Source organism: Dromiciops gliroides, chromosome 4, assembly GCF_019393635.1.
Source record: "Dromiciops gliroides isolate mDroGli1 chromosome 4, mDroGli1.pri, whole genome shotgun sequence".
In the NCBI taxonomy this organism is placed as follows: domain Eukaryota; kingdom Metazoa; phylum Chordata; class Mammalia; order Microbiotheria; family Microbiotheriidae; genus Dromiciops; species Dromiciops gliroides.
The window spans coordinates 53,464,457-53,486,719 of NC_057864.1; the positions used below are offsets into that span (position 1 = coordinate 53,464,457).

At 44.9% G+C, this 22,263-nt stretch overlaps 2 protein-coding genes across 11 annotated transcripts in view; one reads left to right on the forward strand and one right to left on the reverse strand.

The window, feature by feature from the left end:
* Positions 1-22,263, forward strand: part of LOC122753444 (nitric oxide synthase 1 adaptor protein) — a 407,315-nt gene that overhangs the window by 373,316 nt on the left and 11,736 nt on the right. For 6 of the 9 annotated variants that reach the window (XM_044000834.1, XM_044000836.1, XM_044000835.1 and 3 more), the window contains 2 exons: positions 1,922-2,087; positions 5,603-5,755. In XM_044000834.1, coding sequence (XP_043856769.1) covers positions 1,922-2,087; positions 5,603-5,755 — 319 coding nt within the window. Of the gene's footprint in view, positions 1-1,921; positions 2,088-5,602; positions 8,332-19,359; positions 20,317-22,263 lie in introns of those variants that run through there. The other 3 variants (XM_044000843.1, XM_044000839.1, XM_044000842.1) reach the window with 3 other exon arrangements.
* Positions 16,214-19,776, reverse strand: SPATA46 (spermatogenesis associated 46). 2 transcript variants are annotated; one of them, XM_044000844.1, is made up of 3 exons: positions 19,676-19,776; positions 17,466-17,778; positions 16,214-16,792 (listed from the first exon to the last, which is right to left on the reverse strand). In XM_044000844.1, exons 2-3 carry the CDS (start codon positions 17,728-17,730, stop codon positions 16,257-16,259), a joined length of 801 nt encoding a protein of 266 aa, XP_043856779.1. In that variant the 5' UTR covers positions 17,731-17,778; positions 19,676-19,776; the 3' UTR covers positions 16,214-16,256. The 2 variants fall into 2 exon arrangements, with proteins under 2 accessions (XP_043856779.1, XP_043856780.1); XM_044000845.1 differs by lacking the exon at positions 19,676-19,776 and adding an exon at positions 18,667-18,848 and having other exon boundaries at positions 17,466-17,579.

The window sequence follows — 22,263 nt, forward strand, 5'->3', positions numbered from 1 at the left end:
CTTACCCCTCTTTGCCTCAGTTTCCTCATCTGTAAAATCAGCCAGGGAAGGAAAAGTATCTCCAGTATCTTTGCCAAGAAAATCCCAAAACGGGGTCATGAAGATTTGGACACAACTGAAACGACTGATCAACAATGAATCTCTAACTAACAGCCTTAGGTCTGCTGAAGTATTGAGAGATCGAGTGACTTCCCCCGAATCACGCAGCTATTGTCAATTAGCAAGCATTTATATGCTTACTTTGTGTCAACCTGGGATTTAGCCACTTGACTATAGACTGTCTTTCCTCCCAGGAAGGTCTGGCACTACCCTCTCAGGTAGGGACTGGGCAGCCACCTCATGATTTGGACAGTGGATCCTAAGAGAGCACTGGATTGGGAATAAGGACAACATAGGTTCGAATCCTACCTCAGACACGAGCCGTGTGATCCTGAGCAAGTGACTTAGCCTCTCTGGGCTACAATTTCCTCATTTATAAAAGAAGGCACCCCTAAGATCCCTACCAGCTCAAAATCAATAATCCTATAGCACCATACCAGCCCTTCTGAGCATCATGTATGGTTTAAATCACTGCAGAGCAGTCCCGGGAATCTTATTGAACTCTTGCGTTGATATGGGAAGCCATTACTCCTCACCTTTCCACCATGTTTTCATCTTCTTCCTCTGTAACAATTTGCCTTCCCTCTGAACACGCCACTCTCCATCGCCCTTCCTCCACAAGAACAACCATTCCCTCTATTCACACTGACTTTTGGACTGCTTCCTTCATTCAAGTTTCCCAGTGTTGACTCCGTATCTTTATCCACGCCTACAACATCCTAGACAAAGGGTCACCTCTGGAAGAGGATCTCACACACTTCCCCTCTCTCTAGGCTACCCATTCTCTCTTTGGATGTTCCTAATTGTTAAGAAGCTTCCCCTTGGGGAAGCTAGGTGGCGCAGTGGATAGAGCACAGGCCCTGGACTCAGGAGGACCTGAGTTCAAATCCGGCCTCAGACACTTAACACTTACTAGCTGTGTGACCCTGGGCAAGTCACTTAACCCCAATTGCCTCACTAAAAAAAAAAAAAAAAAAGAAGCTTCCCCTTAAGGCGAACCTAAGTCTGCCTTATATAGAAACTCCAATCAGTTCTGCCCTCGCATCCCAGGCAGAATAAATCGAATCCTTCTTTCACAAGATAACCCTTCAAATCCTGAAAGAAAATTCTCATGCTCCCTCATTCCCTGCTGTGACTTCTCTTCTTCAGGCTAAACATCAGGAACACTCTTTTGGTGTCTTTTATTGTGACATGGCGTCCAGCCCCCTGGATCCTCTCTACTTGGTTAGATCCCTTTGCCTGCAAATCAACAGATAAATGTTTAATTCTCTGCTGCGTGTAAGAACTGGGTTAAGCACTGTCCTTGGTCTCTGCCCTCACAGAACTTTCTATCTGTTGGAGAGGTAGATATAACTTTCAAAACAAAACTGTTAGGGAAGCAGATGATAAGCTTTATGGGAGGTCAAAGGAGAAAGATTGCTATGTGCTAAGGCGGTTGGGAGGCAGGGCCTGTGACATTCTACCTAGGTTATGAAGTGCACAGTTGTACATGAGATGCCGTGTAACTCCAGACATTTGTAGGGATCTCCGGGGAGGGTGATTCCAAGCCCAATTCCCGTTGGTTCGGTGAGTCCTCTCACATCTAATCAATCAGCAGGCATTTATTAAGTATCTACTGTGTACCAGGTACTATATTAGTTCTTGAGGATACAAAGATAGACATGAAACAGTCCTGGCCTCCTTCCTAGAAGCTTACGATTTAATAGGGAGGGCAGCTTTTTCTGGGGGAGGAGTCACTGGGCCTGGACAGCTACCCAGTAAATGTCTTACCAGCCCTTCCCACTCTCTCTTTCTGCTCTCCCTCTCTGTGCCCAACACACAGGTTCACTTGCTGAAGGACCAGTTGGCTGCGGAGGCTGCAGCCCGACTGGAGGCCCAGGCACGAGTCCACCAGCTCCTGCTACAGAACAAGGACATGCTTCAACACATCTCCCTGCTGGTCAAACAGGTGCAGGAGCTTGAACTCAAACTGTCAGGACATGATGCCAGTAAGTGACCCCCTCCTACCCTCTGCTGCCCCCTGCTGTCCCTCTGCCTCCAGTCACCAGCCCAGGATCCCAAGAAGACTCCAAGGGCTACTTCAGCAGAGGCACCAAGAACCAAATGTCATCTCTCCCTGAGACACCTTTCCTGAGAAAGGAAGGAAATGCACAGCCCCATGACCTGACCCCACTTTCTAAACAAACAACAGTCAGCCTTGTGGACCCACCTGTTATTTATGAAATGCCTCTTGGGCATGCTAGGGGCTGTGGGAGAGGCAGAAAGTGAGCCAGCATCCCCAGGATACCTTGTTCATGTGCTGGCTTTGTCCCAAGGCAGTCTTAGGGTGGGTTGAGGGCATAGGGAGGCACTATAATAGAATTCTGGGCTTACAGTCACTCTTATTATTGTTATTTCTTAGTCATTTCAATTGTGTCCAACTCTTTGTGACCTCGTTTAGGGTTTTCCTTGGCAAGGATACTGGAGTGGTTTGTTGCTTCTTTCTCCAGCTAATTTTACAGATGAGGAAACTGAGGCAAGTTAAGTCAATTGCCCAGTGTCACACAGCTAGAAGTGTCTGAGGCTGGATTTGAATTCATGAAGATGAGTTTTCCTGATTCCAAGCCCAGTGCTCTACCCACTGTACCACCTAGCTTTCCCATTATTGGTATTACTGCACCTCAGTTTCCTCACCTACTTCACAAGGTTGTTGTGAGAAGAAACTCTGAGTTCACTTGTATTTTTTTCACCTTTGATCCTTACAAACCCTGTGAGGACAGGAACAGGGGACCCATCAGCTAAAGATAGGGAAACTGAGTTTGAGAGAAGTCAAGCCACATATCCAGGATCACACAGCAAGTTACTTACTGGCAAAGCAGGGGTTAAAACCCAGATGTTCTTTTAAGTAGCAGGGTTAATAGAGTGCTGCACTTGGAATTAGCAAGACTTTGATTCCTACGTTGGACACATTAGCTGTGTGACTGGGCAAGTCATATAAAAAAAAAAACAAAAACACTTTCTTAGCCTCAGTTTCCTTATCTGTAAAAATGGGTACAATACCAGGGCAAGGATCAAATGAATAATAGATATAAAGCCTTTTCAAGCCTTAAGATGCAATGTGAATGTTAAGTCTTATTAATTATAGTTATCACTTTACCATATTACCTCCCAGAAGCAGCCAGATGAGGCCAAGTGGATCCAAGTGAATGGCTTGGTGTCAAGAAGATCTGTATTCAATTCTATCATCAGACACTTACTAGATGTGTGACTCTGAACAAGTCATTCTGTTTCCTCTCCTGAAAAATGGAGTTGATAATAGCACCGACCTTCCTGGGTTGTTGAGGGGATCAAATGAGGAAATCTTTGAAAAGCTCTTAGCACAGTGTCTACCACATAGAAAGGCTCTTAATAAATGCTTGTTCCCTGCTTTGATCTCTTCTCTCTTCCCAGTTGCTCACAGGAGAGTGATCATATGAGGGGCATGTCTCTACTTACTCCATTAGTGTTTCATCTTCTTAGACTTGCCTGGGTGTGAGCTGGATTAAGTTCCCTTAGGTCTGCTCGTGTGATGTAGAAGAGTCATCCAGAGTCACTTCTTTGGGTCATCTGGATTTACTTGGTAGAGACTTGACCTACTTTTAATCAGTACACACCCATCACTTTGTTAATGCGGATATTTAACATGTGGGTTTTTGAACCCACCAATTTTTCTCACCTCATTTCAAGGTGTTGCATCATAGCCTCCATCTCCCTTTTAATTGAAAGGGTCATGGGGGAAGGGGAAGAAGCTGGAATAGGGCCCGACATAGCCCTTTGGGGCAGCTGGTGCCTAACCATGTATTGCTAAATACCCCTAGTATGCTTGAAGCTGTAGAGGACACTTTCCATTGCTTCTCAACTGCAAATTTAAAAGAGACAGTGGTGTCCCTGTCATCTAGACCCTAGCTTCTTAACCTGGGGGTTGCAGCCCCATATGGGGTTGTGTAATTGAATGTGGGGGTCATGAAAAATATGGATACAGTAAAAGGTTATGTATACCTGTTTTATATGCCTATATATCTGGGGTCACATAAAAATTTCTGGGGTGAAAAGGGGTCATGAGTGCACAAAATTTAAGAAGCCCCGCTCTGGACCACCTTAGCCACTGGCTTACATGTAGCCCAGGAATTAACCTCATCATAGACCTAATGAAGCTTAAGTTGGATTGAATAATTCTCAGCCTGTTTCCCAAATTCTATTCCCCATCTTCTGTGATAGATTTCCCTCCTCCCAAACTTAAGGACTTTCTAACCTGTGATTGTGCTCCAACAAAGAGGTTTAAGCTGACTAATGATCCATGTATATTGAGGGATATCTGTCTCATAGGCATTCCTAGTGTCGGGAGGATAAGGGGACAGCAGAAATGCATGCTTCTGGCTAGTGATGTTGGAAGGAAGGTGACAAGTCAATAGATGGGAGTGAAACTCTCATAGCTTATGGCTATAGGGCAGTATTTCCCAATCATCAGTCCTTGATGGATGGAATTCTGATTTCATTGGCATAGAGCACTCCCAGTGTGAAACTTCCCTCACTTGATGGAGAGCTGGGCAACTCTTCTGTAACCTAACAGTCTAAGAGAGTTGCAAAGGGCTCTGAGAGCTTGTGACTTTCTTCTAATCAATAACAGGCCCTGGGCCCAGCTCATCCTGACTCCAAGCCTGTCTATTCATCATGCCCTGATGGCCTGGCAGATTTCTACCAGGCCAGAGCACTTCTTACTATCCAAATTCTTCAGACATCTGTGCTTTTTAAAAAAATCGACTGTTTCTTCTCTTTCTCCTTCTCTCTGTGTTGGGATCCTCCCACTCCCAGCTCCTCCCTTTCCTCTGGCTCCCCAGACTCCTCTCCTTGAGTCCCTGATGACCTTGGCACTAAGACTGAAGGCAGAAAAGTGGTCAAAAGTAGAGAATTTAGCTTTTTATTTTCCTTAAAGAACAGTATAATTTGGATTGGGAAACACTATTCTGGTAGACTTAGCCCACGATGGATCCTAAGATCCTGTCTAGAGCTAGAAGGGGCACCATGGAGTCCAAACCCCTCTTTTTTACAGTTGTGGAAACTGAGACTCAGAGAAGACAAATGTGACTTGCCCCAAATTGCCCAGTGTCAGAGGTAGAATTTAAATCCCAAGTCTTAGAACCCTGGAGCCTCTGCTCTCTTCATTGCCAAATACTACCTGGGATGACTCATTTTTCCAAGGGGATCTTTTTTATTTTATTATTTTTTTTTTAGTGAGGCAATTGGGGTTAAGTGACTTGCCCAGGGTCACACAGCTATTAAGTGTCAAGTGTCTGAGGCCAGATTTGAACTCTGGTCCTCCCGAATCCAAGGCCGGTACTCCATCCACTGCACCACCTAGCTGCTCCCCAAGGGAATCTTTTTAGTGCTTGTAAAAGCCCCAGCCCTGCAGACCCAGAGGTGCAGGGTGGCATTCCAGGCTTATAACATGTCTAACCTCCAATCTCCCTCTTCTCTCCTTCACCAGTGGGTTCCCAAGACAGCTTGCTGGAAATCACCTTTCGCTCTGGTGTCCTTCCTGTGCTCTGCGACCCCACGACCCCCAAGCCTGAGGACCTCCACCTGCCCCCGCTAGGCCCCAGCTCCGCTGACTTCGCTCACTCGGTGGGCAGCCCCTTAGGTAGGCGCGACTGTTTGGTGAAGCTGGAGTGCTTCCGTTTCCTGCCACCCGGGGATACCCCATCAGGGGGAGAACCTCTCCTGGGCAGCTTGGAGCTCATCAAGTTCCGGGAGTCAGGCATCGCCTCGGAATATGAGTCTAACACGGATGAGAGCGAGGAGCGTGACTCGTGGTCTCAGGAGGAGCCTCCCCGCCTGCTGAACGTCCTGCAGAGGCAGGAGCTGGGGGATAGCCTGGATGATGAGATTGCAGTGTAGGTGCCTGTAGGAGGTGGCAGCAGTGGTGGCCAGGCTTCCAGGGACGAAGGGTGGCATGCGATACAAGGCAGGGAGGGAGTCGTGTCCAGGGCCTGTGATAGGAGGGAGATCTGGAGTACCGCCAGCCTGGGCTACATCTTCCTTTGCCCATTGGAGTGGTGAGTGGGGCCTAGAGAAGCTTGAGGTTTTCCAAAAGGCTTTGGGGTTTTAATTTTGGAGAGCAGAACAGAAAAGAATAGGGTATAATTCCCAATATCTAACTATTGCTTCATTCCTCCTGTTGATGTGAAAAAAATGCACCTAGCATTCTGGGCCCCATTACATCCCTCTAGGGGTCTGAAAGCTCCAGAACTGCCAGGCCTATGTAGGAAGGTCTTCTGTATCATAAAGAATTGGCTGACAATTCCATGAGGTCACAACAGCCCCCTCCTCTTCCTGCACTCCCTGGGTCTCCTTACCGAGGAGGGTTGTCACCTGATGAAGTATCTTCTTAGATACCTCTCCTAAGTTAGGCCTGTCACTCAATGCCTAATTTTGTCTTCATTGAAAGTAAGAGCCACTGCAAGGCATATGAGGGCTGAGGGTTCTGGCAAGAGAAATAGGAAATTTTATTCCTCAGTGTAAACATAGAAGTGGCATGTTCCCTATAGGACCCGCTGTCTTGGTTTATGTAGTTATCCTTTGAAGCCCACAGGGAGGTGAAAAAGTTATGGAAAAATATGAGACTGGTCCTTTCTTTGTATAAGGGATTCCTCTTTTCTCCTCTCTGTGAAAGGCAGTGTCCATCAAAATTCTAGCTGGAAAGTGGCCCAGACACTTATGGGTCCTGCCAACAGAAGCCATGTTCCTCAGAGTTTCAGAGAGCCTCAGCCTCTCTTCCTATCCCCTCCCCTCCCCAGGTAGCTTTGTGGGAATTTTTGTTTGTTAAATGGACACCACCTGGTAGCTGGGAAAGGCTTTGGCCAATGGGAATACCAAGCGGACCCTCTCCCACTTACATCACCATCATCCATATGCACACCTGTCTAGAGTAACTGAGCGATTGATCCAACATCTCAGAGATGTGTATATGATTAAAGACCAGTGGAGGAGCCTTAAGAAAAATCTCCCATTCATCTCTCTGTCCAGTGAAACAACAGCTGATTATTCTTAACGGGAATTTAGAAAATGCCTGAAGGAAAACTGGAGCTTATTGGATTCCATCAGTTTTTCCTGGGGGAGTCAACTCTGCCCTCCATCTTGGACAGCAAAGCTCTAGGTCCAGAGGTCAAGAATTGTTGACGGGGTTGGTCACAAGGATAAATGTTTTGGTCCCAAATCATATACCGTCAACCTTAGGTTTCCTTTCTAAGTCAGGAAAAGGAAGGTTATATTTAGTCCCATCCTCCATATAACTCCTGCATTTTCTCCTGGACCCAATGGTCCAAATCATGGGACAAAAAAAATCATCCCACTTTGCCATATTCCTCTCCAGAGATTACCATACCTGATGCAATTTGATTGGAAATAGTTAATGTTTGTGTGCGTCCATACATTTATGTGTGCTCCTAAAGATTGTCAACTTCTAATGTAAATGGGAAGAACCCAAGAGTAGGATTTCCATTGTTTGTTGGCTCTGCCCCCATATTCTATCAAAATACCCTTCTATTCCATTTATTATAGTTCCAAAATAATCCTAATGGATTTATCTTGTCCCTAAACTATGCTTATTTGCTGATTTTTTAGTTGGGCCTAGGTAAAATTATCTGATAACGGTAGAAGGGAGAGCACCCCAGGGGAATCCCATAAGACAAGAAAATTGAACCTTGTTTGGTCCCAATCTATCTGGTTTGCAAAACCCTAATGTACTGTATTGTTAACAGTTTGAAAGAAACCAAGTTTTTGCTCACCAGAGAGTACTGTAGGTAGAGGGAGGAGATCTGCCAATGGTGATGGCCTGCTGTGGGCCAGCAGGAACTAAAAGCAAAGCCAGTAGCAGATCGGACAAGGCTGTGCTCCTATCGTAAGATAAGCTCATGTTGACAGCCCAGGCCTTAGGCTGTCTATTATAGGGCCCAAGGTACCTGAAAGTGTACATGTGTGTATATATGTAGATGTGTAGATATGAACATATACACTATAGATATATAGATATATATATAGAAAATATATATATGTAGAGATGGAATGAGAAGGAATAAAGTTGATATGGAAAAGACAATGGAAAGAGATGCTGACAAAGACAAAACCAAATAGAATGTAGAAAGAAAAAGGTAGGGACAGCTAGGTGGCGTAATGGATAAAGCACCGACCCTGTGTTCAGGAGGACCTGAGTTTAAATCTGGCCTCAGATAGTTGACACTTACTAGCTGTGTGACCCTGGGCAAGTCACTTAACCCTCATTGCCCTGCAAAAAAAAAAAAAAGAGAGAGAAAGAAAGAGAGAAAGAAAAAGGTGCGGGGAAGGGGGGATAGGGAGGTGGTGCAGGAACCAGGAAGGTCTAGTTCCAAATGCAAACCCTTAAGCTTTAAATTCAGAGCCAATCTCACTCCATGGGAGAGGTCTTTCTGACTCTGTCAAGACATTTTCACTCCCCTGCTTCCTCTCTGGTTTCCAAGTGTTTGCTGGTGGTCCATTTGGAAAGACCACAAAGAACTGCTGTCCCACTGATTTGAAACTGGGCTGAGTGGCAAAGCCAGGGTTGGTGTTGCTAGCTACTGATGATTTAGGATTGGAGTTTGGTCCCAGGTAGCAGCTACAACCTGAATACCCCCATTGGGAATACTTGGGTTTTTTTTTTCTTGGAAAAGGAAGCATGACTATAAATTTCTTCCTTCTAGTCTATGCCTTTTGCTCCAATGAGGAGAAGAATAAAAAAGGTTGAGAAATTGCACTTGTTTCTAAAAGGAAAATAAGCTTAAGATTCTTGCTCTTGGCCCAGAGAGGACTTCAATTCCTTTTTGTCAGTCAACCTTGGTCCTATTTCCTCCCATCCCCTGGGCTAGCCTCAGATATTTCCTGTGGTACCTGTTCAGGCATTGGCATCCTACATAGTACTAGCCACATGGGTGCCCACATGTTGAAGAATGGGCGGCAGGCACTGTGTGTCCAAACAGGAGTGTCTTTGGATTCAGAGATGGGGAGGGCCCAGCCAAAATGCATCAAGGTGGCCTCAGCCACTCAGCCCTCTGCTGGGGGAGACAGGGAAAGAACTGGAACATCTTACACCTCATATCCTAGTGGAGTCCCCACCCTACCCCAGTCCCTCTCCTCTCCTGTTATTTGCTCTGCTAACTTGTTCTTCCTCTTTCACTCCAGTTCTGCAACTCTGTGGAGAAGATCTGGACTGGGATTGGGAAGGGGGCTGTGTGTGGGTAAAGCACTTGTATATCAGGGATGGTCAAAGGCTGTGAACTACCAGACTCCCCAGGAGTGTGTGACACTTATTCACTGCACAGGATGCTGTGCGTGGGGCCAGGGATGAAAGGCAGCAGCCTCTACTCACCTCAACTGTACATTGGGATTGTAAATGTGTAATTATATTCCTGCTAATCTTAGCACTGTCTGTAAAACTTCTCTCTGGCCTTACTGCTCTCTATCTACTGATCTTGCTTTCTTGAGGGTTGATTTGTTTTGTTTATTCCCCTCCCAATCCTTTCCCCTTTCTTCCCTTTCCTACAACTGTTGTATCATTAACTCTATTGACTCAACTCTCTGGGAAATTATTCTGTCCATGTAAGTGCACTTACTCCCTGGATGTTGTCACCAGTCTAGTGGCTTTTGCTAAATAAACCTTTCTTATTTCTAAAGTCTCTTTCTGTCGTCCCTTCTTGTTTCTTACTCTTCTACTCTACCTGCCTCCTTTCTTAACTTCCTCCCCGCCCCAAGCCAGGAAGATGTGGGATGAGTGACTCATTTCCTATGGGGGTGGTTCTTTTGGGGGTAACAGAAATGATAGATCTGTATATGGAGGGAAAGAAGCTTATCCTCTCATTTGCTGCTCACCTTGATCAGCTTGCAAAGTCCAAGAAATCAACACACAAGCATTTTTGCAAACCCATCCTTTTCATATGCCCTGGTGTTTCTGGGATGTTGTGGACCGTGGCAGTGAATCTCCTAGGTCTAAAGAATTGGCATTTTTGACTTAGAACCAGAAGAGACTTTAGATCTCCTGGACCCTCATTTAAGATGAGGAAACTTGGAGTCAGGGGAGATCAAGTGACTTGTCCAAGGCTACATTATCAGTTGGTGGCAGAGCCAAGATTTAAACTCAGGTCTTTTGACTCCAAATCCAGGGCTCTTTCCATGGTACCACCATCGTATTACATCATCGCAAGGTATCATATTTCAAGTTTAATTAATATTCCCAGGTGCTACCAGCATACTTTCTTTTAAGGTTTGGCTGCTTACTGAGTCCATAGGCCCAATCTGGTAATGAAGCTAATGATAATATAACACCTATTCCCATTTGTTTATAAGAAGAGTAGGAAAGGCCTTGAAATTGGAGGCTTTGTACCCCACCTTTTTTTTTTTTTTAGTGAGGCAATTGGGGTTACGTGACTTGCCCAGGGTAACACAGCTAGTAAGTGTTAAGTGTCTGAGGCCAGATTTGAACTCAGGTACTCCTGACTCCAGGGCTGGTGCTCTATCCACTGTGCCACCTAGCTGCCCCTGTACCCCACCTTTGTCTCCCAGGTAAATCACCTTAGGACCACAGCTTCTTTATCTGTACAATGGGGAGATTGGCTGAAATGATCTAAGATCTCTTCCTTCCTGTTCTAATCTGTCATCCATATATTGCCTTAAAGTATTTAGGGTTTGTTTGGGGGGTTTTAGTGGGGAGGAGAAACTTAGTCCCCATTTGCCATTTGATTAATGGATACCTCTTCCAGTGTAGAAGCTCCCTTTAATGTTGTTGATCTGGAGCTCCTTTGTCAGGAAAGTCTTAGTGGAGTTGCCTGGAGGAAGCTGATGATCTTACTGATGACCCCAGAGCTCCCTGGACCACCTACTTTGGGAACCACTGGGCCAGCTCATGGGATTATAGATCTTGACCCAAGGGGTGAAGAGAGAGACATTTGGATAGTTAAGTGATTTGCCCAAATCACAAATAGTAGGGTTTGGGGCAGGATTTGAATTCATGCCCTCTGACTCCTAGGCCAGATGACTGGGGGCAACTGATAAATAACTTGCCCATGGACTCAGAGAGCAGACATGTTTCAGAGTCAGGGGCTGAACCCAAGTGTTCTTGACTTCAAGGCCAGCCAGTTGATCATATTGCCTCTTACTTTTAGTCTAATAGCCTCTCATTTACAATCCAAATTTTGCAGGGCTGAAATGTATATAATGGTCAGATGACTCGTATTTGGGAAGTATGAGCATCCCTCTGCATAGTTCAGCCCTCTAACCACTCTAGCCATACTTGATAAAGATCAAACGAGTGAATGACATCTGGACCCCTTAATCTCACGCTCTTCATCACCTTCACTGACACACTTAACTGGATGTTTTGAGGAACATCAAAAAACAACATATAAAGGTTACTCTTTTAACAGACAGTAAGTTCTGGAAGATGCCTACAGTTAACCATGGTGTGTTTAAAAAAAACCCCAAAAAACAAACCTCTGTTATATGCCTCCCCCATCTACCTTGGAATTGAGATATATTTTCACAGAGCAGAAGCCATCTGCTTTAATTTCCAAAAAGATACTCAGAAGTGGCAGGAGTCCTCTGGCTTAACTTAGAAGGGATATTTCAAATCATTCTAGACATTCTGCAGACTCACTGCATTTGCATGGGACTACGTCCTCGTGGACTCCCTAACGACTGATTTCACCTTTGTGCGGTCAGCAGAAAAGTCCAGACATGGGGCCAATTCTAAGTGTGTGGATGAATGGAGCAAATGACTGTGCCTCAACCCAGAGAGGATGGTCCCCCTTACCAAAGTGGCCCCCACACAAACGAGAGATAAAGCCCCCAACGGAGCCATGGTAGGTCTTTCCTGCTTAAAAGCTTAGTCATCTAATTCAGGGTGCAGGGAGTATTTACAGTATCACTGAGAAATTACTGAGTATCTTGAAGGCCACAATGCAGAAACTGGGCCAGTGGAGGAGGCAGCCTTGTGTCTGTTTCCTTCATCTCTGCTGAAGGCAGGAGTGTAGGGTAGGCCTTGTTAACTGCCGGGGTTTCTGCTTCAAAAGGAAGGAGAGGCCAGAGAGGACAACTTATGCCTTCTACTTCTTGGCCATTTGTATCCTGCCTGCTGCCAGAAAGAACTATGAAGTGGCTCACAAAATTTGTCACAATATTATACAATAAAAATAAAACACAGAGCCCCCAAAAATCTGCTTAAAGAAGGGCAGACTCTGGATCTCTATCTTGCCTCTGCTCCTTGTTACCTGTGTGACCTTGGGCAAGTCTTTTAACCTCTCTAGGGACTGAGGGGTTTGAATTAGATGACTTCTAAGGTCCCTGTACCCTGTAGAGGTAAGGGTTAGACTAAATGACCTCTCAAATCCCTTCCAGCTCTGATATTCTGTAACTCTACATCTCTGACCCTGTGATACTGAATTGATGTTTTGCAGATATTATTTCCCAGATGAGAAAACTGGGTCTGCTTCAAACTCATGTTTCTTAAAGAGTAAGTGACTAGGGCAGCTAGATGCCGCAGTGGATAGAACACCAGCCTTGGAGTCAGGAGTACCTGAGTTCAAATCCGGCCTCAGACACTTAATACTTACTAGCTGTGTGACCCTGGGCAAGTCACTTAACCCCAATTGCCTCACTAAAAAAAAAAAAAAAAAGTAAGTGACTAAGTACTGGACTAGCTTAATACTCTAGTAGGTAAGGTTACACATCTAACAAGGGTTAGCGATAGGAAGTGATTTAGGTGGGTGATCATTTTGATTTTAGGGCTAATAAAAAAATGGTTTTCTCAAGGCCCTATAGCTAGTCCCTATGGTCAGGAAGTACACTGTTGCTAGGCATCTCCTCATCAGTGACAGTATCTTTCTAGGTAGCTTAGCAGTTTTAAAACTTTTTGATCTGAGGATCCCTTTACACTGGGTTTTTTTTTTTTAGTGAGGCAGTTGGGGTTAAGTGACTTGCCCAGGGCCACACAGCTAGTAAGTGTTAAGTGTCTGAGGCCGGATTTGAACTCAGGTACTCCTGACTCCAGGGCTGGTGCTCTATCCACTGTGCCACCTAGCTGCCCCTCCTTTACACTCTTAAAAAATATTGAGCCCCCCCCCCCACACATCAAGAGGTTTTATTTATGTGGGTTATATCTACCGATATTTACCAGTACTGTAAACACTCGCTGCTCCCTGAATTAGACGATTATGCTTTTAGCGGGAAAGCCCTATTTACCATTGAAGCCCCATATGTACCATGTAAGACATTAAGACATCTTATTATTATGAAAATAGTTTTGACCTCATGGACCCTCAGAGGTCCCTGGACCACATACTTTGAGAACCACTTGGCTAGCTCATAGGATGATAGATCTTGAGCCTAGGGGAGAAGAGAGAGAGACACACACTTGGATAGTTAAGTGACTTGCCCAAAGTGTCAAAAGTAGTAGGATTTGGGGCAGCTAGGTGGCGCAGTGGATAAAGCACAAGCCCTGGATTCAGGAGTACCTGAGTTCAAATGCAGCCTCAGACACTTGACACTTACTAGCTGTGTGACCCTGGGCAAGTCACTTAACCCCCATTGCCCTGCAAATAAATAAATAAATAAATAAATAAATAAGTAGTAGGATTTGGGGCAGCATTTGAATTCATGTCCTCTGACTCCTGGGCTAGTGCTATTCACTATTGTCCCTTCTCTAAGTCATATCTCCAACCCCAGCCTGTGTGCCTCACATTCACATTATAAAATAGACTCATGAAATTTGAGGCTGAGCCCTTGTTGCTGTCACTGAATTTGGCAGGAGCAGGATATAAGGAACCCTCTTTGAGCATCAGAAGAAAACAGACGATATAATGGGAAAAGGAGATTGTCCAGGTCTTGCCTTTCTCCATCTAAAGGTGGTTGGTCAGAGGGAAAAAGAAAATACCAACTACATGTTTCTGTGCATAAATGTATATACACATACATACACACACGTGCATGTGTACAGGCACCACTGTATATCATAATAACAAATGACCTCATTTGATCTTCACAACCACCCTGAGAGGTAGGTGCTACTATTATCCCCATTTTACTGATGGGGAAACTGGGGCAAACAGAGGTTGAGTGACTTACCCAGGGTCACACAGATAGTGTATTTGAAGCTACATTTGAACTCAAGTCATCCTGACTCCAGGCCCGGGTGCTCTATCTACTGTTTGTATACACATGTCCATGAAATTCCGTACACACATAATAGATACTTTTATAGTTATGAAAATTTTGGCTGATCTTTGATGCAAAGTCCCATGAAGAGTGTGGTACAGTGGAAAGAGTACTGGAAAGAGTACATCAGGGGACCTGGGTTCAAATCTCACTGCTGGTTATGTGACCTTGGTCACTTAATATCCCTGAGACTCACTTTCCTCATCAGTAAAATGATCTATGATCCTATAACATTGTCAGATGAAGGATGGATAGCTGGCCCTAGGCTAGCCTGCCTGGGAAAGAGAGAGTTGTGACAAAGCAGTCCCTGAAAAGGAGGGTCTGGCTGGAGAGAAGGAGGTTGCTGCTATCTTAGGAAGTGAATCAATCAGCAATGGGGACTGAGAAAAAGATGAAAACCAAATGCCTTTTTGAGGTGAGTTTTATTGTATCTAAAAAGGGGAAAACTTCCAGGTCATGGGGAAGCCACTCCTAGAGAGAAAGCATCCAGAGGTATCCTGCAAACCTCCCCCTGGCCCACACTCCCCCTGTGCTCCTGTCCCTGACTGATCAAATTGGGTAGAGCATTTTCTCTCTCCTGGGGCTGATTAGGACTGGAATTGAGCCATAGCTTTGGCTTTTTCTTTTTCCTGGTGCAGTGCAGTGAGCTTTTTATGCCCCTCCTCACCTCATTCACTTATCTGAGAAGTGTTTTAAGCTGTGAAAGGAGGCCCATCCTTACCAAAACAACAACAACAACAACAACAAAAACCCTAGCTAGCCCAGCTGATTACATCTTCCAGGAAGCAGCTGTTGGATTTTGCCAGGAGATGACATTCAGTCCCAAGATCATTTACCTCCAGGATCCCCAGCCACAAAAAATGAGTATTTCCTCTCACACCTTGACAGTAAGGGACTGTTACAGGGCCTGAATGAGAAATAGGGATCTTCTGGTGACTATGTTACTAAAGAGATATGAAGCCTTCTTCAGGAATTCCCATTAGATTAGGTGGATCTACTTGGGAAATGGGAACACCAAGCACTAAGTTGAGCAAGGCTGACAGAGATTGTGGATGATCACCTTCCTGATTCTGGGTATTAATTAGGTCTCTTGTACTGAGAGCTTATGGATACATTAACTTTTTTGACTTCTATAAAACACCAATGGTTCCTCTCAAGCCTGTGGTAACTAAATCGCTCGGCAGTCTATTACAGGACCTGTTTCTAGCCATGCCTCCTTCATCTTGTTGATTATATAACTATACAGTGGTGTGGTTTTGTTTGTTTTTTTGTTTGTTTTTGGTTTTTTGGTAAGGAGGTTGAGGTTAAGTGACTTGCCCAGGGTCACACAGCTAGTAAGTGTCATGTGTCTGAGGCCGGATTTGAACTCAGGGCCTCCTGAATCCAGGGCTGGTGCTCTATCCAGTGCGCCACCTAGCTGCCCCTTACAGTGGTGTTTTTTTTTTTCATTCATAATGTAGAACTTTAGATTCACCACTATTAAATTTCATCTAATTTGATTTGGCCCATTAACCTAACCTGGTAAAATCACTTCTGTCATTGAACACATTAACTATGGCTCCCAGCTTTAAGTCTGATGCAAATCTGAGGCATATGCCATCTATGCCTGTCTAAATAACTGATAAAAGCAGGTCACTGATGAATCCCAGATTTCTGGGGCATTTCACTAAAGACCTCCCCTTCCAACATGACATTGACACATTAATGACTGTTTTGGAGGTCTAATTTCTGACCAGTTTCAAATCAACCCAAATGTATTATTCCCCAGCTACCATCTGGGGCAGAGAAATCACCACACACTTAGAAATTCTCTCACACTCAGCCCAAGATCGTGACTAATACTTTGATTTATTCTCACTTCTTTAGACATAACATAGTTTTGAACCCCCTTTTCCTTTGGTCTTTTCTATTGGGCTTCTGTAAGTCTACTTGAAAGTCTGGCAGCTGCTGGTGGAGACCCTGTCCCCCGGCCGTGCCTTCTGCTCCTTTCCCCAGAGAGTTTTGAGTTTTCTGTAGTACACCTTGCAACTGAAGCCTTCCTTGAACCCCCCTTTGATATGACTTTTCAAGGAGTGCAGTGTAGGGTACATGCGGCAGCAGGCCACACACTTGTAGCCATTCTGTTGGGCAGGGTGCCACTTGGAAGCTGTCAGGATGTCTTGGGACGTGATGTAGTCCTTGGAGTCCAGGCCTGGTCTGAGTTTCTTAGTGGATTCCCGGGGACAGGCATTCTCCAGAGAGGAGGAGGAAGAGCAGATGCTCTCGGCCATATCATCAGGCTGGCCAACGTCCCCCCTGCCCTCCCTGCCCTCATCCCGTTGTACCTCTGGGAAGCTGTAGGTCTCCAAGTGACTTTCTTTATCTGTGCACACAAAGTAGCTATAAGGGGAGAACCAGGGCCGGTAGATGGTACAATTCCGCCTCAGCTGTTCAGTGTTTGGTGTATCCCCCAAGGCACAGTCTACTAAGGGAAGAAAAGAGCTGAATCTAAGCTTCTAGTACTTGGGGGATCTCTCTGGGTTTGGTCAAGTTGGGGGCTGGGTGTCTCCAGGAGAGGAAGTGAGTTGCATGTCTGAAAAGCATTGGTGAAGTTGGGAGAGCAATCTAGGGCATTCGACCTGTTCCTTTTTCTTTTTTTTTTCTTTTTTAAGGTGGGCTAAGTCCTACAGCAGTTCAATCCCTGGGGCAAAATCGTCATAATCTTAGGCAAGTGATCTGGAAAATGTGGCCTGACCTGGCCAAATCTTGTTGCTTCCTGAGGTAGTCCTTCCCTAGAGATAACCTTTCCCCCAAAGCCAGACACAGGAGACCATCCAGAAGGCAGCCCAAAACACAATTCCATATTCATCACTTACACTAGCAATGTTTACATTTGTGACCAATTAATTTTTCCTCCCTTTCTGACCTTTTCCCTTCGCCCTGCTCCTTGGGGCTCAAGGGGTGGTGTTTTAAAGAAAAGAGGATTAGATAAATAGCAAGTGGGAAACACGGCATGGGGTCACACAGCCTCTCACCACCCATTGCCTAGAGGATTGGCCCCCTCATTCCAGTTTCACAGATGTAAATGTATGCAGATACATGCAGCTACATGGGTGTATGTAGGGGGACACACATACGGTTAGGGAAGACCTCACCTGCTGAGAACACTGTGTTGTGCACCCCGTGCCGGAGAGCACTGCATTGATACTGGGGTGGCAGGACCTGAGCAGGGCTGGGCACCTCACCAGGTCCAGGAGTCTTTGAGATGTCTGAGTGACAGAAGGAAACACTCTGGTAAGCTAAGTGGAGAGTCTCCCTTCTGGGACTTCCAGTGACATTTGGGGGAGATCCTGCTTTGGCTCTTCTCGCTTTTGCCAAATGACCTCCCGAGACTGAGATGATACCAACACTCAGTGCCATGAGATGGGGCCACTCCTGATGACGTTCTAGGAGATTTCTGAATGGGACCTTTTTATTGAGATACAGAAAACAGCAGTCTGGGTAAAGGAGACAACTTGGTTCTTCCGCCTGGTCCCACCCTTTCTCTCTCTCTCCCCCCCCCCCCATCTCCTATTTTGTCACTTGTGGGGCCCTCTGGACTGTGGGCTTTTAAGTCTATTGTGGAGAGTTATGACTACAGCTTCCACACCATGTCATGGAAGGACCCCCCCAATATGATATTAGGGATGAGCCTCTGACCCAAAGACCCCACATAGAGTCAAAAAGATGACCAGGATTAAGGTCTGTGTCCTGCAGGTTCTACCTTGTTGGCCCAGTGGACTCCATTCAACTTAAGTAGAACATATATCTACATTTGTTTCCCAGAAGAATAGCAGTTTTTAAAAATCTTGGATCACCATCTCATAGATATTATATTTCTATATCCAATGGGGTACATAAGAAAAAAAAACACTCATTGGCTTCCTAAAACCTTATACCTCTCTGGTCATAGCAATGAATTTTCTGACATTAGGATCCCAGTGGTGCCCTCAGAGGCTAAATTTTTTCTCTAATTATCTAAACAAAGACAGAGCATATCATGATGATTAGAATGCTAAACCATTCTAAGAAAATACATGTATCATTTTGGAAATCAATCCAGACTAAAGGAGTAAAAAAAAAAAAAGCCATGGAAAATTGACAAGATATGTTTTGTGTAACCCCTGCTATAGAGATGAGAACAATATTAACCCCTTGGTACTTCCCATGATGGCAAATATCCTTACCCACCCCCGATCTAGAATAATAAATAATTGGACAACTTTGAGTTTCTGATCCCATACATCAGTCAGTGGGCCTAATAAGATACTCCAAAGGAAGGCAAATTCATGATTCCCAGCTTCACCCGTAGTTTACCTGGTAAGCTGGTAGCTCGAGAGGATGTAATGTCAGGAAAGGTATTCATGGCAGAGGAAGAGATCCGTGGTCCTGAAATGCTAAGGAGAGAGAAGTTCTCCATGTTCTGACTCTTGGTAAGTTATGGAGATAGCTTTCTCTTCCCTCCTTAGATGCTAGTTTGTTGTCCAGGCGATAAACATTCTGAGATCATTTGACATCATAAGAAGGTCACATGATTCCACTTGCCAGCACGGTTGGACCGCTTGCTAGCCAAGGAAAGCCTTACATCCCCACTTTCCTTAGGCTAACTCTAAATACTTATTATTTAACATGGTTTTACCATTCCTAAGCAACTTAAACATACCTCGTGTCTGTCCTGGGTATTACCTAAGGAAGGAATCATAGTGACATTGTCTCTGTAGGACCTTGGTGCCCTCCTATCTTCTTCATTTTTCTCTGGTCTCTTCAATACCCTCTCACCCAGCCCTAAAAATCTGTTGTTTTTTAAATTAATTCCCTTCATCCTTCACTGCCCTCTCCTTCCTACCCTCAAAAAATAAAAACAAAATCAAGCACCCTGTTCCAGGCTATCTCTGTCACCATGGTCATCCATCAGGAAGTGTGGCAGTGAATTAAGTTATATAGGATGGGAAGATATATGGAAAAGAGGAATGGTTCCTACTGACAAGGGACTGACAGAGTTGTAAGGGTATGGGACGTGTAAAGAAGTGTGCCTGTGGGGAGACAGAGGTGAGGAGGGGGGGAGGAGGGAGAGACAGACAGAGAGAGACAGAAAGACAGAGATACAGACAGACAGAGACAGAAGAGAGAAGAGAAGTTAGTAGGAGAAAAGAGGGAGAATTAGTCTTCCTTTCTGTATTTCTTCAGGGTGCCTAACCAGTGGGTAGGTAGTGAGAGAAATATAATGTTAATAACATTCCTTCACTGAGACCACAGGAGTGTGTAATATAATAAATATCCCTGTTTGGTAGAACCAGCTGTAGTGGAAATAATTGTCATGGCTTACCTTGGAAACTTTGACTGTCTTAACACTGTCATTCGAGGCATCATTGTGTAGTGGAAAGAATAACGGAGTTGGGGGCGAGATCCCAGTCCTCGCTTTGCCAACAAGTAACAGTGTGTCTTTGTACAAGGGATTACCCCATTTTGGACTTCATTGTCTTCTTCTGTCACATGGAAGGGTTGAAATCGATGACCTCTCATTCCTTCTAGGTGGAACATTTTAGGATGCTGTGATTTGCATACTAGGAAATGATAGGTAGATATTGATAAGTGACACTGATGAAGCCTGGAGCACCTGGGATTTCATTTTCCCTTTTTTCCATTCAATTTTCACCACTGACCCCACTTTCAAAATAATAAGCCTAGTGCTTTTAAAAAATAGTCTAAAAGATAATGGGGGAGATTTTCCCATCTGTGAAAAAGCTGAAAAGCAAAGGTGATACAAGCCAGTCATTTACTTAGCCGGTCATCTCTCAGATTCTCCAGGCAGTAGGACCCCAGTCTGGCCTGAGGCGTTCCCCTGACAAATCAGTGTTGGAGGCTCAGGGGCAGTAACAGACACCTTCCTGTACTGGTCACTTCATACAATGTTTCTTTCTTTCTCATTTCTTTCCTGCCTGCTTTCCGAGCCCCTGTCTGGGTAAGGTAAGATACCCTTTCCCCCACTGGTGACGCATGCTGCAGAATGCCCCCTTCTCTGCCCCTGTGTGTGCATGCTATGTGTGGTGGGGCCGGTGGGAGGGAGGGCTGGTCCCAGGTTCAGTCATTCCTTGCCTCCAATATTCACTGGAGCCCTCTGCCTCTGGGGAGTTGTGGTCTCAGGCATTCTTGTGTCTTAGGAGATCAAGGTTCTACGTTCTCTTCCTTGAATCATGCCAATGCCCATGGATGTCTTAGCTGAGAAGATGCTGTTGCTGTACCCTGCCTTCTCTCCCACCCCCCACATTCGGTTGTTGATTATCTATGTGGTTGTAGTCAAGGAAACTCTTGGCTTGGTACCACTTAGATCATGAAAGGAGGGGGATTCACTCCATGTCATGTCTTGGGGGAAAAAATAATTCCCACCAGTATGATTCCAGAAGAGCTACTGGAATTTACCCATAGGCACAAATGTTAAACTTGCCTAGGTATAATTTGGGGAAGGATTCCTTGGTTTCTGGGAGTGAGAAGGAACTTAGAAAGAGGTTTCCTCATGTTTCAGCCTCCCCCCTTCCTGATAGTGTTGGAACATTCTGGAACATAGCATTAACTCAATTGTTCACACAGAATCAATGCATTTCAGTAAAATCTTGAATGCCCACTATGGGGTTACCAAGAAGTATGACACAGAACCTTCCCTAGAGGAACTTGTGTTCTTAATGTGGAAATATGACACGTTTATGCTCATTAGGAAATAATATACAAAGGACTTTATTTAAAGGATCTTTATATATATATAAATGGGGAGGGGGATTACTATCCTCCCTATTCCCAATAGAATGTAAGTTTCCTGAGGGCAGGAACTTTGGGACAATTTAATGTTTGTCTTTAGTTTCCCCAGTGTCTAGAACTGTGCTCTGCTCTTAGCAGGTGCTTAATAATTAATTGCTTGTTGAATTGAATTTGAATTTCAAAAGGCAGCATGTAATGGTCTAAAGTGACTATGGTGATATACTATATGAACCTATCATGGAAACAGGCACCTGTCTGTGGGAGAGGAGCAGGGGCCCAGGTGATCCAAAATGATAACTCAGAAATCTTTTCTGATTATTGGGTTTTGTATGTGTTGGGGTATCTCCCTTGAATTACATATGTTTGTCTGATAATCTAAGAACTTCAAACAATGAAGCCGCACTGGGAGGAAAGGTTAGAAAACTCTCCAGCTTCTCCATCCTGCTGTTGGGGCCCATTCTATGCCTCCCTGGCTCTCAAACTAAAGATGGCTCTGGCCTAGGTAGAGGCAGTTAAATGGATTGGTTTCAAAGGGCTTTCTGGAGGTGACAGGCTTTGCCCCCAAGTAAAAGTAGATGAGGGGTAGGGAGATAAACAAATTGTTCAATAAATTAGTCAAAGTAGGCAATGATGCTTATCCCGGGGAGATGGCAGGATATTGCAGCTTGAAGCTTGTTCGAGGGAGAAACCATAGGGGACCCCAGTCCATTCACCAGCCTAGGGCAGAAAAAGTTTTCTTGTGATAGGAATTTGGACATGATGAAGAATTTATCACAACATGGGTGGCTCTGAGAAAGTTGTGGATGAAACCACCTAAAAACAGGGTATTAAAAATCCCAGAGAATCTTTGCTCAGCCTCCCCTCTCCAGATGATGAACAAGTTCCCTATAGTATATGTGAGTGACAAATCCAGTCCTCGGGTCCCAGGTACTAAATCTGGAATTGGAATCATCTCCAGTCACTGGGCTAAAATGACCAAAGTGATGACCATGGAAGCAGTATAACCTAGCGGAAAAATCAATGATTAGCCCGACAATTCTGCAACACTGATTTATCTTCTCATAACTCTCAGTTTTTTACATTTGAAGGATGGGACTGTCAGTGCCTGCCCCTGCCTCTCCTCTTTGAGAGGCAGGAGTTCAATTTAGCTAAATTCAGATC

Bases quoted from the DNA above. Each gene is read 5' to 3' on its own strand.
- SPATA46 (XM_044000844.1), bottom strand. From the start codon at position 17,730: ATGGCACTGAGTGTTGGTATCATCTCAGTCTCGGGAGGTCATTTGGCA. The intron at 16,793-17,465 runs GTGAGGTCTTCC...TTCCCTTAGTAG, and splicing joins CAACACAGTGTTCTCAGCAG to ACTGTGCCTTGGGGGATACA.